Genomic DNA, 19,213 nt, shown 5'->3' with positions numbered 1-19,213 from the left:
AGCAGAAATTAACTCATTGCAAATCAACTATTTGAATAAAATACGTTTTTTAAAAAGTGGTTTTACAGGGCTTCCCTGGTGGCGCAGTGGTTGAGAGTCCGCCTGCCGATGCAGGGGACACGGGTTCATGCCCCGGTCCGGGAAGATCCCACATGCTGTGGAGTGGCTGGGCCTGTGAGCCATGGCCACTGAGCCTGCGCCTCTGGAGCCTGTGCTCCGCAATGGGAGAGGCCACAACAGTAAGAGGTCCGCGTACCGCAAAAAAAAAAAAAAAAAGTGGTTTTACATAAAGAGGAAAATGGGTAGAGTAAAGGGTATTACCTCAGGCTCTCCCCCAAATAAGGACTAAACAAATGTATATGGAGAGTCAAAATTTTTGGAAAAAAATGTGAGAATTAAATATGTGTCCAAGACTACTTATCTCTAACGCATTTATTAATGAAAATGCTTAGATTAAAAAGAAAAAAAAAGGAGATTTTTACTAAAATCCAGTTAGGAAAGCCAAAATTGATTTCTATAGAATTTCATGTGCTACTTTCAGTCCAGAATGAATTTTCATGGACAATTTATAAACCCTTGAAATGCATTTTTAAAATTTAAGTGCTGATATGCCACTATAATTTTACCTGCAACTTCTTACACTGAGAGACTATTGCCTTTTATCACACGTTTATAAAGTTTTATAGCATATGATTGTGCTAAGTGAAACAGAGAATTACATTTTAATTTCCTTCTAAGAGAAATGAGAAGAAAATGCTCTAGTACTTACTTTTCTCCGTAAAACCTTTCAAAGAATTTTTCTTTCCAGGGTTCTGTTTTCTTTTCCTTTTCAATTTCTTGTCTTATCCGCAATTGCATTTCTGGAGTAAACTCCCCTAGAAAGAAAATGCTTAGATATTGAGTAAAAGTTGTCATATGTTTTGCCAGTTAATAAAGAAATCATGTAACTAATTTGAATAAACTTCTATGGATGCCAAAAGGTAAAAAAGCTGAGTACTGATAATATTTCTACAGCTTCTTTTTTTATGATCACTCAGTCATTTATTCTTAGACAGACTCTAAAGCATTTAGCAAATGTACTGTGCTAGGGGTTCTAAATGAAAGTGTATATTCAGTGTCCTTGATGAAACCAGTCTGGTAAAAGAAAAAGCACACAGTTGAGTATAATAACACAATGTGGAAAGCCCTGTATAGGTCATAAGAATAAGTGTAGGGAAAGTACTTAATCCTCCCTAAGTTGATTAGGGAAGACCATACATAGAACCTGATTCTTGAGTTAGCTTTTGAAAGATGATCAAGCTTTCATAAAGTAATTAGTTCACAAGGCACAGAAATATGAATATGTATAGTTATATGCTTTTGAGTGGCCAATTATGAGTAGAACACAGGACGAAGTGAAATAGGAAAGGTAGGCGGTGGCCAATTACCCAACAAATGTTTTAAAGAGAGCCCTGAATTATTCCTGTAAGAGACAGAGGGAGGTCCTGGCGGTGTTGAGTGTGGGAAGAATATGGCCAAATAAGCAACTTAGAAACTGGCTGGGAGGCTACTGAGTAGCATAGATGAGAGATGGAGATTACAGTCAGGCCAGCATCTTGAGAATGTTGAAGAAGATTCAAAGACACAAGTAACAGTTCATAACCAGATGGACCTGGGGAGAAGGAAGAGGAACAAAGACATCATCAAGGTTTCAAAGTGAGGAGCTGTGAGAAAAGGGGGTGACCTTAGTAGACAGAAGGCAGAAGAAACAGTAGACATTAAAAGGGAGGAGAGGGCTTCCCTGGTGGCGCAGTGGTTGAGAGTCCACCTGCCGATGCAGGGGACACGGGTTCGTGCCCCTGTCCAGGAGGATCCCACATGTCGCGGAGCGGCTGGGCTCGTGAGCCATGGCCGCTGAACCTACACGTCTGGAGCCTGTTCTCTGCAATGGGAGAGGCCACGGCAGTGGGGGGCCCACGTACCGCAAAAAAAAAAAAAAAAAAAAAAAAAAAAACGGGAAGAGAGTTTAATACTGGCATTTTGGTTTTAAGGTGCCTGATACTGGAAAGATCCAGCAGGTTTGTGGAATGGAGCAGTAAAGGATTGGGAAAGAGGACTTCCAGCCAGATTTGGACATTCTCAGCATGTGGGCTATATAAATGAAACCAGCTGAATGAGGCTCTTAGAGCATGGGAATAGTTGCAAAAGCAAATAGCAGGGAAGAGAATGGTGGAGACATCACCATTTACCATCAGGTGAAAGAACAGGAGCTCCTGAAGGAAGGTGAGAAAAGGCTGTCAGACACAATTTAAAATATATTATGAATGTCAAAGGCAGATGATTTCAAATTAGATGGGGTAGATAACAAGTGAGACATAGGAGAAGGAAGATGAAATGCCAAGGACTGAGAAGAGGAAAGTGAACTTTGCAATGAGAAAGCCATTCATATTCTCTAGAAGGGACTGTTCCCATTGTGTATGGTGGGGTCACACCCAACCATAAAAATGTGAGTGGGTAAGGGAGTAAAAATGTGGTAACACTGGGTATTTTTTAGTCTTTCATGAAGCTTGGTGACTAAAGGAATGATAAGATGAAGTGGTGGCTTCAGGGGAAGACTGTATTAAAAGAAGATTCTTCCAGGCTCTCGGACATTAGAGAATACACAATGCATCAAACACATAGTTAAAATGATTATTCCAAAGAAAATCTTGCTATATCAAAAGTTTTTATTATGTTCCAGATAACGTCATGCTTTCTTCAAAAATACTGGACTTTCTCTAGTTGAGCCCTCGCACAGAAACAAAGACCCAATACAGCAAAAATAAATAAATTAATTAATTAATAAAAATACTGGACATCAAAAATGCAAAGTATAACAAAAGAATTAATGAAGTCATTTGAAATAGGATGTGAGTTTTTACTCAAGTATACTTCAGGGGGGGAAAACGACTTGGGAAGCAGAGAAAGGTGCAAATCTCAGTACAGTCTGTTGACTTAAATATGTCAAATAGTAATGGAAAACAGAAATTTACCTTCTGCCAGTCGCTGTTTCCAGCCTTGTGCTGCATATGCAAAGAATTCATTATTTAGAGCTGAAGTACTGAGGCGTAAAATCCCATCACTTCCCATCTAGGAAATAAGCCGACAAAAACAAGATTCCATTAAGAATAATTCAAAGCAAAAGTATGCAGGGAAGAAGCAAAAACTGAGGGTGTGAGTGTGTGTGTGTGAGAGAGAGAAAGAGCGAGAGAGAGAAAGAGCAGGGTAAAAGGCAGGGAGGAAAGGAATCTAACAAAAGATGAATTTCCTAGTAGGAAAACTGTACTGCTTACAGTGACTATTATAATGACTAAATACATCAACTTAAAGGAAATCTGTATTAGGCATTTCCATTATTAGTGGTTAGTATAACAAACGTATGTGATTTAATCAAAAAATTTATATCTTTGTCATTTTTATATGCCTTAAATGATACCAAATTAAAAATCTACATATGTGTACACTTTTAGATTATTTTTTAATTAAATTCTCTAAAGTTTGTGGAAGCTAAATAAATCTAGTCTGATCACTTGGATTCTTCCACTGTCTGAGGTTCAGATGACAAAGTTCTGAAACATTAAAACAAATACACCCACACTGTCATACATACCCTTCACTCTATTCTTCTCACCTCTTTGGGTGCACAGAGAAAACAGGTATACAAAGTTTAAAATCTGTGCAACTATATGCTACTAACCTTTTTCCTCAAATTTATTATTTTTCAAATTCATGTACGTATAGAAGAGATTTGGATAAGCATCATCGAACTGGATGCTTTTAACTTTCCAACTATTTACTACATCTGCCCTGTGAATGTATTCTGCTTGCTGACACAGGGGATAAAAATAATTAGTGCTGTCCTTGGCTGGCTTCTCATGTAGTTGAGGAGTGAAGACAGAACACATAAAAAGTTAAACAATGCCAAGCATGAGGTGAGTGGGAATTAAGAAGGGGGGGGAAGCTAGGGGAGGGTATCTAGGTGGACGTGAGTGGTTAGGAAGAACTTGATGCCAGAGGTGAAATGGGTTAGGGTCTTGGGCAAGTAACAGGACTGGGGCAGAATGGTTTTATATAAAGCATACAATACAGAGTGGGAGCTTTGTTGTAGAGGCGGAACATCACAAACAATCAGTAACTGGACCGTTCGTGAAGGCGTGAAGATGTTTTAGCCTGCTATTGAGTCAGTTTGGCAAACTGTAGCTCCAGTTACAATTTCAAAGATTTCCTCTTACTCTCATAGACACCCCATGTGTCCTAAGCACTAATAAGTCACTGCTATCTGAAAACACACTCAGACACGTCTTAGCCCCATGTTTTTGTTCATTTGCAGTCTTCTCTACACCCCATTTTCACCCACTGAAATACTGTCCCTCTTTTAAAATTTAATTCAAATCATGCCTTCATGAATATGTCAGCTAAACCATCATTCGGGAGCAAAGGAGAATACTGAGTCTAAAAGTAAATATAATACTAGCAACTCAAAGCCGGATAATGGTCAACAAATCCAGAAAAGAGAGACACTGAACAGATGTGAGACATCCTGGATGCTGCCATCATGACAGCCACAGATTTGAGATCTTGAGTTTCCTCATCTAAGAAGACACTGATAACCATACTAAAATATTCAATACACTTGGAAAATTTCAGGCAAGACTTTGTTCATTCATGGATTCACTGTTTACTCACAATTATTTCATCTTCATTCAATAGATACTTATTAAGCCACTCATACGAACCTGTGTACCGGGCGCTTTTGGGGGGCAGGCAATACGGTGGCAGTAAAGAAAAAGGCTCTGCCCTTATATTCTGAACATATTCCCCATACAGCAGATGGTTCTGGTCCCTGTGCATCTCTCCCACCCACCTGAGCTCAGCACAGCTGTGACGTACAGTGACATCGCCATGCACGTGTCCCACCTCAAGGTCTTACCACAGCCCCAAGACGTGAGTGGCTAAATGTCCTCGCCTTCCCACCTTTTAATTGGACACTCCTAGGACACTATCTGCTGGCACACAGTATATGAACTGAGTCAAGGGATGCCATTTGGTGCTGTGTCCCCAACAGTTAGGACTAGTAGGTGGAAGGCAAGCGCCCTGAAGAGAAAAAGGAATTGGTTTACTATGAAGTACAGTTATGGAAGGCACAATGGAAAAGGTTAGATTTTCTACATCTGAGAACATGCATGGTGCTTTATAATTTGGAGTCCATGCACAATGCCTATTATATTGCAGGTACTCAATAAATGTTTATTGGCCTGTCCTTGCTTCGTGTAAGAGAAAGATTTAAAATTTAACTCCAGTAGCTGACAAATAGGATTTTAGTTTGGTGTGTTCTGCCAGGCCAGGGGAATGATTAGCTATTAATTGAAATTTCAGCATAATTTTAAAACACAAAGAAATACCAGATCCAGATTAGCTCTGACAGAGTCTCAAGATTTCAGCACATGAAAATGCAAGGCAGTGTGAAATGAACACATTCAAGAGTATGGAAGCTAGCCCGGGAGGAAAATGTTTTTCTTTTAAAACTGAAAAATAATATTAACTGCCAGGCTTCCAGCCTGTCTGAGACAGCACAATTAAACACTAGGGCTAAATTAAATATGTGCCAATAAAACTTTTAAAATACACTATTAATTTTATGGCGTTTAAGAAATACTGTCCAAAAGACATGGCATTTTAATGAGCTGGAACAATAAACGTTTCTGAAAGTTTTATTTATTTATTTATCGCGGAGCTATAAATTCTTGTTTTTCTGATTACCCACAATAGAAACATTCATTCTAAAAACTCCCCTAACTCTCTTACAGTGAAGTATCCAAATAAGCTATTGATAAGCTATGCTTCTTTTTTAATTAGAAGGAGAAAAACTCTGTGCTGTTGTGGAAGAAAATAAGTATGGTTAAAGGAAAACTTACTTGTGGAGAGATCCTTTCACAAAGATTTAAGTCTCTGTTGGTGAGTATATCATTTGCCTTTGGGGTTGATTATATTAACGTACATTTTATGGGATGGATATCGGTGGAATTCAAAGGATTAAGATGTTATTGCTACTTTCAAACCATCCAATGTTTGAAGTTTGAGGAATGTTAATTCTGTATGAGAATATATTTACATTTAATAATAATCCTTTGCACCTCTAAAAGATTCTTTATCTCTTTTTTTCTAATTTGGGGTTTCTTGCAAGTGATTTGGAATGCGTGGCACGTGGGTTGCTTAGAGGAAGCGTGAGAAATGTGCTGGAGAGTCAGAAAGTGGCTAAATCATAACGGGGCACCTAGATATACTCAGCAATTTGGACTTCATCCTACAGGTAATGGGGAGCGATTCAAAGCGAAGCCAAAACAAGACGAAAAGGTTCGTGCTGAGTGTGTGCGGGGAAGTGGACCGCTGATGTAGATGGTGTGTCCAGGATGAGCCTCTCTAATGCTCACTGTTGATCAGGACACCGGAGCTGAAACCTGAATGAGTGAAGAAGCAGCCACGCAGCCATGGTTGGGAGAGCATGCTTGGTAGAGGGATGTAAATGCAGAGGCCCTCAGGTGGGGCTTGCGAGGAGGCCCTAAGAGATGGAAAGACTTTAGAAGCAGGAGAAACAGGGGCTGAGGGGCCAGGATCACACTGGGCCTCGGAGCCCACTGTAAAGACTGGCTTTTCCCTCAAGCGAGCTGGAAAGCCTCTGGGATTTTGGCCTGACAAATGAAAAGATCTGACATTTCAAAAGGATAGCTCTGACTGCTGCATTTAAAAAAGACTTTAGAGCTGTCCAACAGCAATATAAACATTGGGCCACATCTGTGATTTTCATATCCAGTATATATTTTTATAACACATCTCAATTCAGATCACCCATAGTTCTAAAGCTCAGTAGTCACTGCTGGCTAGCAGCTACTGTATTGGAGAGCATAGTTTTAGAAGATAAAGACTCACCAGGGACTTGAGTATATAGTTATTGAGATAATCCAAATAGTAGCTTGACTAGGTTGACAGCTGTAGAGGTGGTGAGAAATGGTTGGGTTCTGATTATATTCTGAAGGTTCAGCCAGCAGGACTTGATGATGGATTGGATGTGTGGTATGAGAGAAAGCAAGCAGGCAAGGGTGACACCAAAGACTTCTGGCCTTGGCAATTGAAATTATAAAATTGCTATTTATTACAACGGAAAACACTATGGGAGTATGAGGTTTAGTTTTGAAACAATTAAGGTTGAGATGCTGATTATAATTCCAAATTGATGTCTTAGATATATCATTCTGCATGCTGTGTAAAGAATGCCCTGGATAAAGACAGGACAAGAAACAGGGACTTCTGTCAAGAAGTACCAAGAGAAGGCCATGGAACAAATGATGAAAAGTCTTAAGACTGTTCAGGCAGTGGGAGTAAAGATGCATGTCCTCCAGGAGGAATAAGGGAACCAGAAATGATGGGGCTGAGTGAGCGTGTGTGTGGGTGGTGAATGAGATAAAGGCATGAAAGATGATGGCCAAGAATAAGGCTTGGATAATTTGGTAGATGCTGGAAACAGCCGTCAGGACAGGAAAAGGCACAGGAGGGGCAGTGTCTTGGACAGAGAAATGATGGGTCTTTCTTTGGATATGCTAATATAAGGACATCATGAAGGCATCCAAGTAAAGATGATCTAATCAAGAGCTGAAACTCGGGGAAGAAGCTCAATGGTGAGGAAGGAATCAAACACAGAAAATTAGTCATTAGTAGCAAAGAAAGTGTAACTGCAAACATGGATATGGATGAGAACACCCAGAAAGGATTTACCAAAAGAGAAGATGGCTTAAAGCAGGGCCCTGAGGAACACCAACGTTGGAGGAATGGGCAGAAGAAGTAAACCCTGTTAGGAAGACTGAGAAAGAGCAGCCAGAGGTAGGAAGAAAATCAAAGCAGACGGCATCATAGCTGAAAGGAAAGAAAGAGTTTCAAGAAGATCTGTACTGTGTATGTGCTAATATCTATCAAGCCATGTGCAATTACTTAGGTCAACACCATGTACAGTACACTATACTAGCTGTTGTGTCCAATAAAACAATCAATAGGGTCTTCAGAGAAAAGACAACCTAGTCAGTGAGAGGCCAACCAGGAGTCTAATGCAAAAGCAAAGGAGTAATGAGCAGAGAGACTATAAGCTGTTATTACTGACCCTCTTATACCCTGATCAAGCATCAGTGCCCTTGTATTCTATACCCCAGTAGGAATTAAAGTCAGTATATTCATTCTTTCTAAAGAGTAATTTTTCATTTTTTACCTTACCACTAAGTATGATTCAGACGGCTCAGAAGACTCTATATAAGTACGGCTCAAGTTTTATCCATAAGAGAAAATGTAATTCTTTAAGCATAAAGTTAGGCATAAAAAATGAAAGAGGCCTTCTGAGAAAGACAGTATCAGTAAGGAAGAGAGGATCAACGGTTTACTAAAGACAGTTTGGCCAATAATTTTTTATTGCTACTTCTAAAACTGCATTAAGACAATATTTCCCAAACTGTGCTTTGCAAAATAGGAATTTTAAGGGGTAATTATAATTTTAATGGGTAATCTATCTAGAAGGAAATTGATTCTACCATCCAATAACTATAGCCTATATCTACTAAATATGGTTAAATGGTTTTCTTTACTATAAGTATTCTCAAATATGTTAGAATTTACTTTAAACCCTTAAGAATATATGTATCATGCAGTATTTCCCAAACTTTTAAACCCTGTAATCCTCTTCCAGAACAATTATCAATATCTCATAGAACAAGTACAAGTGTTCTCCAGAATACAGTCTGGGAAATGATGCATTAAAAGTTGTGAAAGTATTATTGTCAGAAGCAGTCAAATGAGATAAACCTAGCACAATGAATTTGCATACACTAGGTACTAAATCCTTGTTAAGCAACATGAATGCAAATTTCTAAGATCTGGACATGGGATAATTTTCAGTATACCCCAAAAATCAAATATTAAAAATAAATAAATAAAATGTGAAAACTAGTAAAGGATGATGCTATAAGCCTAAACAACCTCAATTTCAAAGCCCACTGCAGAAAACAATTATTCGACATTACTTTAAAAAATTATATCACACTATAAATACATATAACAACTTTTCTTTAAATACATAGAGACTATCATTATAAAGTTGTAATCAAGACTATCTGGAATTATATGGAGGTTAAAGAAAAAACACCACGACACCATTTTCACCTTCCCTCCACCTCATTTTTTTAGGTGTCCATGGAATTAAGCTAATGTGAACAAAAGAGGAATCTCAGAAAACATTACCCCCCCAAATCAACATTTAGATGGAAAAGTAGAAGGCTTTTGTCATCACTGTTATGACAGGCCATTAAAGTTGATTTTATAATAAAAGCCTCTCTTCTGAGTCGAGCTGGTTCCTTTTCTTCCTACTACTTGCTGCTCTGGGAATCACTGCTGAGCACTGGGACAGAAACCACAAGGTATGAAGTTCAGCAGGGAAGAATTTGGGAGGTGGAAGATCCACTGTATTTAGGATGATGGCAGTGTAATTGTTAACTAGAATAAAGTCCTTGAGGCAGAGGAGTGGGCAACATCTAATTACTAAATGAGATGTTCAAGTATGTAAATTGCAAAGGGCTTTGAAAACAGAAGAAGATTATAAAATGACAAAATAACAGCTGGTCTTGTGGGAACAGATGATCACCTCATTAAAAAATACATATAAACACATATATGTGCATGTATCTATATATCTATATCTATACATTCATGTACATCTATAGGTGTGTAATAAAGTTTTCTTCCTCTAGAAACACAATCTGTAAACAACCCAACCACTTAGCTAAGATAACCATTGCCTTTGGAATGGAATCTCTTGCACCTCCCAAGAGAACTGTTCTCCCTTCCACCAGACACCTGCCCAAGCCTCCAGGTTGGCAGGGGAGGTCTTCAATTAGAGGTTGGGAAGGCCATCCCCTAGGGTAAGACCTGCTGGTAAGCAATTTCTCAGGACCCAATTAACAGGGAAAAGGAATTCCCTAGAAATAAGAGAAAAAGATATTCTCATAATTGGTGCTATGAATTTCAGCATATACAATCAGAAGATCCACACTTGAGGGATGTATATGGTATTAAAAACACATGAAAAAAGAATCCTGATATTGATTCTTAAAAGACTTTAATTATTGAGTTTCAATTACTTTACTTACATGGGATTTCCCTTAATCTTCTGGATTAAAAACAAAAATCATTTTCTAATGACATTGTTTTACACATCTACATTCTGCCACTTTTGCTAAGAATCACTCTGCTTTAAACTGCAAAGGGAGGAATCTCTATTCAATAATGTCTCTAATGTGTCAGCATCCTGCTCAGAAGAGATGTAGCCTGTGGTGAAATAGGTAAAAATAACGAAATAAAGACATCTAAAGACAGAAGTCAAGTCATGGACAGATCAAGCTTTCATCAACCTCTCAAAATTAGAGAAGTATGTTTTGATGTTTATGGTTCATCTCTTTCATTAAACTTTGTGGACTACCCCTGGCCACACACTGGGACAATCTGATAGGCCTTAATGAGAATTGACTTATTTTTTTGGATCCAAATGAATATAAATAAAATTTAAACACATTTTAGCAAATATGAGAATGTGTGTATCTTAAAAGACATTCTCTCATAATTGTATTTTCATCAATGTTCCCTCTGTGGGGGGAAAATGAAAAAGCAAACTTCCAATGCAACCACAGAATACTAGGGCTTTATTTATTGAAAAAAAGCTCATGTCCTTGTAGAGATAAAATAAGGTTCTGTTATAAGGTTGTGGGAGTCAATGAATCACTGTTTCCACTTTAATACACTGAACAGCTGTGTTTAAGTGACTATTAGTCACTCATTTCTTTAACAAACATTTCATAAGCAGCCAATAACTACTTGCCAAGAACTGTGAAACGGACATACGGCTTCTGCTGCCACAAGAGCTTAGTATCTAGGATGGGACCGAAAAAAAGTAATGTTCGCTATAATAGTAAGTAAGGGTAAGTACCTAGAGAAGGAAAAGATGCCATAAGAACTCCCAGGCCTGGGTACCAGTATGCCTTTAATTCCCCGTTTATAGTCTGTTAATATCTATACCTGAAGTTTACTCCTCTCCCCAGTTAAACAATGGCCCAATCTACTATTGTTCAGTTACAGTTGTATTTATAACTATAATAATGACTCTAATTAATTTAGTAGCTATGACCAGGGAGGTAGGTAAGTGGTGAAACAGGATTTGACTCCTCAAAATAATACCTTTTCTATTATATCATGGGGTTTCCTTTAATTAACATGCAGGCATTCATTCTTCTACTCAAAACCTTATGTGGGCTTCCCTGGTGGTGCAGTGGTTGAGAGTCTGCCTGCTGATGCAGGGGACACGGGTTCATGCCCCGGTCCGGGAAGATCCCACATGCCGCAGAGTGGCTGGGCCCATGAGCCTTGGCCACTGAGCCTGCGCGTCCGGAGCCTGTGCTCCGCAACGGGAGAGGCCACAGCAGTGAGAGGCTTGCGTACTGCAAAAACAAAACAAAACAAAACAAAAACAAAACAAAGCAAAAACCTTTATGTGCTAGGTGTTGGGGAAAAAAAATAAACAAAAAGATAGGTCCCTGTTCTATAAAGTTATAACGACAAACTGTGTTGAGGTCCCGGGAGGGAAAGCAACATGTACAATGAGAGAATGCTCTAAGTGCATGTGTACGTAGGAAGGATTCTCAGAGGTATTAATTTCTAGGCAAAGATGTATGTGAAGGATGGGAAGGAGTAAGCCCTGGGGTGAGTAAAGGTAAAGGTACCAAAACTCCAAAAAGGGAGGTAAAGAATACTGTTATGAAGAGAAATGCAGTGACACTGTGGTAGCTGAAAGGTTATGTAGCATCTAGAATTGTTGTTGTTGTTTGTGCATGTTAACTTTGTTTTAAAAATGGATATTCTTAGCTGAGAAGGATCCACCTCTACATGCTTCAGTTGCATTACTTGTAAACTACAGATGACAAACTATTCACTTCATAGAGTTTTTGTGAGGATTAAATCAATAAATATATGTAAAATGTTTTGACTAGTGGTTGTTCAGGGAAAGATATCAAGAAGTTTAGCTATAATAATAATTATTATTGGGTAGTAGGTGTGACAGACACACCCCAGAGTACCCCCAATGTGTCTGTGTTTGTGTGTGTGTATGTGTGTTTATGTGTATGTATCTGTGTACAGGGGATTAAAAGAGAGAATACAAGACTCCAAGCAGCATTATCAAAGAAGATGGGTTATAAAGAAAGAACAGACTGTAATCTCCATGGGGACAGTGATTTGCACTCCATGATAGAGTAGGTACTTAATAAATATTGTTGAATAAAATAATTTTGTTGTGGTTTAGCTGATCACTATTTGATGCATCTATGTAACCTTATCCAGTCTTTTGATGATGGTACCCCAAAGATACTTTTGTTAGGGTAAATAATCAATTGATTTTATAAGGAATGTACACAGAGCAGGAGCTACTTTTAGTTATTGTTTTTGATGTAAAGTAGAAAAGAGGAAAAAAAGCAGACAACGGATTTTAGCCTTCACCTAGGGGGTTATCAACACCAGGGTTATGTTACTGTAATACAATGTCCCAAAGTGTGCACAATGTATATTTTCAAATTAAATCAAGCAGTTCTGCAGCAAAACAAAAAATGGAAGGAATACTCTGGTAGGATTTAAATTTTACATATATGCAAAAAAATTAAATCCTACCAGAGTAGGATGTAGAGGTTGTGCAAATAAATTAAAACAAAAAACAATAAAACAAACTTCTGATATGTGCAAAGATGTCCCTGGCATTCTCCCAGCAGGTCACAGTGGAAATAGGGCTGGATTTAAAGTTAGAAAATCGGGCTGCTGATCCCAGTTTTGTATTTTCATATCTGTCTGAAGATGCTCCAGTTGCTTAATAAAAGCTTCCTAGTCTCTGTTTGTCTCATTATTCAAATGGAAAAAGCAAAACATACTTGCAACGCTGTTACATGAATTAGAAATAACAAATGTAAAGAACCCAATCACTACCTAGTGAGTGAAATTTTAAAAGATACTACTTACAAAGAGTGAAGTTTCAAAAGATCAATATATAATAATACTAGCCATCATTTACTGAGTGCTCAGTCTCTGATCTTTTATATCTGGGAATTCTTAAGTATGTCCTTTATTAAGTTTACATCACTTGAACACAGACACCATGATATCCAAGAAGCAACATTTGGAAGGAATTATCTGCTTTTGAAACTAGGTATCACAGCTGGAGAGCCTGTGTACCAGGTAGGCATTGCTGCCTTAGTGCTGGCTGGTCACCTGAACACTACTATTCCCTTCTGAGAAATCAGCCCCTCAGCCTTGAGCAATATCAGTCCTGCTACCCAGGCCAAAGCTTGTTGGCCCAGAGATCAGTGTCAAAGACAAAGCTGTCACAGAGAGACATTCTATGAATTAGGATAACCAATTAATCACCTCCTCTCTGTTTCAGGGAAAGAGATAAGGTCTGAAATACCATAAGAGATGTCCTGAGAAGAACCAAGATATCCCAGATCACATAGCAAAAGAAGAGAGAGGTCTATGCATTTAACTCCTTCCTCCTCCCCCGTAATTACTTAAAGTCCCCCAACTCTCAACTCATCAGATCTCCATTTCTTGCCACCTGAGCAAGGCTGGACGAATACAGCTGAAAAAGTATTACACTGAGTAATCTATTAAACATTTTCCACTTTGAAGAGAGCGTGCAGTTCATTGGAGAAAGAAATTACATTTGCAAAGAGGGCCAAAGACCATGAAAAAAGTTGGACTGCAATGCAAATTAATAACAAGCCAGCAGTTCAACTTATAGCACATCATAAGGGTAGAGTTTCATAAAGATAAGACTCTAAATCAGCTTGTAAATTTTTATAACAAAATGCCAAGCATGCCACCTAAATCAAACTGACACCAAGCACCTAAATGAAAATCCTAAGACACACAACTCTCTTTTTGTTAGTAACAGAGAATGCCTGCCCATCCCTGATACTTGAATTACTTCTGTCACAGACATGACACACCTAACCTTCATTCCTTTACTTCCTCATTTCCCCAATACATTCTATGATAGGAATCCTTGAGATATTCCTAGGGAAATAATTTTATGTTCAATTAACTTTGTTTACACAAAGTTCAACAATTTTCTTCACTACAGAACTTTGGAGCCTTTACTATGCCAAGGAGAGTGGTCTTTCTCAAACTCCTGAAAGCTCAGAGCATTGCTCCCCATAGAATATTCTGTGGGAATGATATTGTGCACACTGTGTTCACTATAGGAATGGTTACCTGGTATCTAAAGTAGAGCAAGTCAGAGCATTCGAGAATCACAGAGTGAGACTCTATTACTCTACCCCTCAACAGACATGTCTTTAAAACTCCAATTCAATGAACTCTCAAACTGTTGTCAAAGGCCAGAATAAAAAATGGCCTTTCTGAACCATGTCCTGGTCACTCTTACAAAATTGCCATTGAAACATAATTCAAATGCTGTTGGGTTTCTCCTACATGTACACCTATTATTCTCTTTTTAAAAATGAGGTCTATGTGACTTTCTGTGTTTGTACTTGACCCCAGAGTATGGAAACCATGAACTGCTTCATTGGGAAGCAGGAATAAAATAAAATAAAGTGAAACACCGAGACCTCACTTGAGCTTCATGTCCACCATCCTGAGTCACTTGCTGTTGAGGGGTGTGCTAACAGGAGGGAGAGACGGACCGTCTGCCAAGCGGACGAACATCTTCACCTTCATTCGAGCTCACTGCACTTCAAACTGTGCACTCAACTGGTTTCCAGGTAAGGTACTTTACCAACTGTAAATTTTAACTAAACTTGTCACCACAAAATGGACAAGGGGCTTGGAAAGATCCCAAGAAATGAATTCAGCACTAACAAGCAAATTTAAGCAAAAAGAAATAGAGCAGAGTTGCCATGGGTCCTCCTCGTGTAAATTCACCATGGGCCACACAGAAAGAAGGACCAGTATGAGGAGGCTGGGGGACACTTGGAGAGAGGGGTGGCGGGGAGATGCACACACCATGGGTCTAGAGGATACCATCAACTCAGGAGATGAGTTGTGGTCTAAAGCTGAGCGAAGGGAAACTTGGACAGTATAAAAAAGGATGCTCGCTTCTCAAGGGAAATATGGGAGCAATAATTGGCCTGCTTTAGAGTTAGAACTAACCATATGTCCTTAGGCAAGTTACTGTAACCATATGAAACTCATTTACAAGGTCTGTAAAATGGAGTGATTAAAATAGAAGGCCTCGAATGTTTCTTCCAGGCCCAAGGTTCTACAACATTGGTAGAGGGAAGGAAAAAAGAACGACTGTGATCCCTGAGATCCAGCCCAAAGGAGCACCTGTTAATGAAAATAGGGTGAAACGAAGTAAGGAAGAAAGTAGGTGCTGACAAGCTCAAGGAGTGGCGTGATTCCATGCACTTGTGGCCACTTAAGGCGATCTGAATCCTTGAAGGTGTCTGTCCTAAAGCCTGTGAATAGACACCACTGAGATGCAAGGACCACCGTGTATATGTGAGTATAGGGGTACCCCTGAAGAACTGCAAAGAGTGGGAGACAAGGATGATGTCTAGGAGAAAAGTTTCTAGAAATAAGAATTGCCAATTGAAGTGTGTCTGTTGGGGAGAGTGGCGTGGGGAGGTATTTTCACATTTATGGGAATATTCCCAGCCTTTAGAGGGCAGAGTGGAAAGATACAGAGGCCCAGCAATGGGCCCACATTCACACGACAGAGAAATGCCCTGCACCCCATATGCCTTAGAAATGACTCAAAGGACATGCATGCAAGGAAAACGCCTGCTATGCTGGTCCAAGGCTAGAATATAACACCATCTTTTCGCATGAGTTTTGACACCTACTGAGTTTTTTTCTTGGAAAACTCAGTAGATATCAAATGCATCTAATGTGTATTTTGAGAGAAAACTGCAACTTGCTGTGTTCAGAACTTCTATGAAAGTTGTTCATGGAAAACTGCATCACTAAAGTTAACTCCAAACCTCTATCGACAGTCTGCTGTATGTGTATCAGTCTCCAACTGCAGCCATGGCAATCACAGTCACTCCACATATATGTGCATTATTCTACTCCCCAGCAAGTCTTCCCAGATGCTTATGTCTGGCCATTTACATACTGGAACACATAACATTTCATTAATAACAATTTCTGTTTATTTCTCTTGCATACTATAATTACAATACATAATTTATATTTTTTAAAAAATATGTGTGTAGGAAAGTTATTTTTCTGTAATTTTTGTTTTAAGACAGTCAAAGAGCTTTACAGAATATGCATTTTAAAATAGGGTCACTATTTCTGAGGACTTTACATCAGTGGTTTTAAATGTTTGGGGTTCACGGTACCTTTTTTATATTTGATGAAAACTATGGATGAAACTACAGATGAAACCTCTTGTGTGGCAGGCTGCTAATCTCTCAGCATCCATTCTGTCCTTTACCTTTGCATAGTTACACACACTTCCTCTGAGTTGGAGCAGCATTAGAGAGGATATTTCCCAGACTCTCTTGTAGTTAGATGTGGCCATGAGACTAAGTTCTCAACAAAGGAATGTGAGCAAACATGATGTATCTTGTATGTTACTTCTGTAAGCTTGCCCTCCACAATCCTTGAGATGTGCTGGCTTCAACCACTGGGAAAGAATAACTCTGAAGGGTAGAACTGCCCAATCCCCATGGACCAACGCTACTTGTGCACTATTATGTGAGAGAAAAAACTGCTATTATGTTTGGGTTGCCCTTTTCTGGAACTCTTTGTTACAACAACATAGTCTCTACCTTGACTAACACATCTTGGAAATAAAGAGACAAAAGCAGGTGTGTGCATGCACACACACGTGCAACATAATGCACACAATTTCAGGAATTTCATAGACTCCTAAAGCCTTCCGTGGTGCTCTGAACCAAAAATTTTGTAGTAGTTTTTGTAGTAATTTTGTAGCAGTTTTGGTAGAAAGTCTCCTAGGAAAACTAACTTAGAGAACATCAGATGAGCATTTGCTGTGGAGTGGTCACAAGGAAACTCATTTTGTCACCTAGTATTGCAATCAACAGGTGAAATGGGAAAGCATTCTGAAATGTGAAAGCATGGTAAATGATTGACTCTTTCCTCAGTAACCTAAATTCTTCCATATCTCTCCTCTCTATGTTCAGGATTGCAAGCCAGTACTCTCAATGAATGTCAAGCTTACTTGGGTGTGCCAATGTAAATATCAGGAGCAACAATCATTTAGACTTTAAAACTAAAATACAGCTTTTCTTTAAATGAGAGAAATCGCTAACATATCATAATCCATATTCTCTTCCTGTCATTAATAAAGGGTGAATTACTAAAGTGAGCATCTTGCAATAAGTATGTAAAGTGGAAAACAAAGAGCCAAAATCATACTTTATGACTAACTACTATGAACAAATACACTTTAAAAAGGAATACGAGAATTTTAGCAAAATTACAGCAACTGTAGGATCAACAGTAGTTCTCAATTTTTTCCAAAACAACACTATCTATTTTCCCTTTAATTCTCTATCTCATCTTAGCAAGCAAATAATAATGCCTAAAGAATAATCTCTTGTTCATAAATTAGAAATTGCAGGAATATGCAAAACTAATTAATTTCATATAGTATGAAAATGTAAGACAATAAGGATTGTAAATTTTATGACTGTATCACTGTTTTTCCAGCAACTACAGGAATGGATAGAATTTTAATCTTTTTGATAGAAATTCTGTATTGCTGAACAATATACAAGTGACTAGACCAAAAATGTGAAAATATGGGAGCCCAGAGAGGAATTTTTAGGGAAGCAGTACTGTAAAAATGCAGCACTGCCTCTGTGAGGGATACCCACAGACCTCCACCCCACCACAAACGCAGAGTGATCTAATCACACCATATGCTCTCACCCATGGGACATGTATGACCTACATGCAAACAATCAACTCAACCACCGAACTGTATTCAAATGATAAAAAGGAAGAGTGGCTTTTAAAATTCCAAGCTGTTTAAAAATCAGTTACCGGTGACACAGTTCATTATTGTAATAACTGAAAAATGTTTCCATCTAAATAAATAATAACCATATGCTAGTAAGTGAACAATCAGTCATTTGGGAGTTCGGATAGCCCAGGATATGGTTCTTACCTCATAAACAGGAGTCAAGTGCAGTTATACAAATATTCTACACAATTAGGGCAGGGGAGCCAAACTAAATTTTGGAAGAAAATCATGTGTATTTTGAAAGCCAGTTTGAGGCATATGGCACAAAATCAAATCAAAAATTAAGTGGGAAGAATATTCACCAGATTTACATATAAAAGCAAAAAAAGGAGCAAATGTGAATGCCATCAACATTAGAAATTTTTTAAAAATCTGTTTCCCCAAAAGGAGTAAATAAATTATGGAAATAAAATAAATTCAAACATCTGTTTACAAAATAATATGTTATTTAGTTAATTGAGAAATCAGGGGAAAAAAAGATCTCTACATTGATTCTAAAATAACAAAATTGCTCTCTTGGGCTATAATACAGGAAACCAAATAGATAATCAAAATGAAATAATAAATCTGGAAAAATGAAAAAGGGAAGAACATCTTTAAACAACATTAGAGAAAAGAATACAATGATATGTATAAGGTAGTGTTTTATATATAAATTTAGGTTATCATAAATTTTTGTAGACATTTTATAAAACAAAGTCTTGGTAAATTTTTTTCCAAAGACAATCAAACAAAACTTCCCAAATATTCAGTAAAAAAAAAAAATAGAATCAAAAGTATCATATGGTCAGGTAAACTGAAAATCTATATATTTCATTATATGCTTAAAGGCAATAATTTAAAGCATAAACCTCTCATGTTTGAATGAAAAAAATTGTTACATTTTTCACCAATAGATCCATATCTTAATAAGCAGGGAACTGTAAATTAGATATTCTAATCAAGTACAAAAATTTAAGGAAAGTTTTATATTGGTTGGAATGAATACTATTTTAAACAGATTTTTTTAAATAGTAAATGTGGATCTGACTCTATACATTTATTATTTGCCTTTTTAAAAATGAAATTTTGTATTTTGAGATAACTGGAGATTCAGTTATAAGAAATTACACA

At 38.0% G+C, this 19,213-nt stretch overlaps 1 protein-coding gene across 1 annotated transcript in view; it reads right to left on the bottom strand.

Annotated features, from left to right (window-relative positions):
- The window catches only part of ASXL3 (ASXL transcriptional regulator 3), a 136,546-nt gene that overhangs the window by 12,656 nt on the left and 104,677 nt on the right, over nucleotides 1-19,213 (bottom strand). Inside the window, exons 8-9 of the mRNA XM_060119591.1 lie at nucleotides 3,012-3,108; nucleotides 770-875 (exon numbers count right to left, since the gene is read on the bottom strand). Coding sequence (XP_059975574.1) covers nucleotides 770-875; nucleotides 3,012-3,108 — 203 coding nt within the window. The remainder of the gene's footprint in view (nucleotides 1-769; nucleotides 876-3,011; nucleotides 3,109-19,213) is intronic.

Source organism: Mesoplodon densirostris, chromosome 15 (genome assembly GCF_025265405.1).
Source record: "Mesoplodon densirostris isolate mMesDen1 chromosome 15, mMesDen1 primary haplotype, whole genome shotgun sequence".
Taxonomy (NCBI): domain Eukaryota; kingdom Metazoa; phylum Chordata; class Mammalia; order Artiodactyla; family Ziphiidae; genus Mesoplodon; species Mesoplodon densirostris.
The sequence above is the reverse complement of the archived record's forward strand: the minus strand, read 5'-3'. Positions and strand labels throughout refer to the sequence as shown.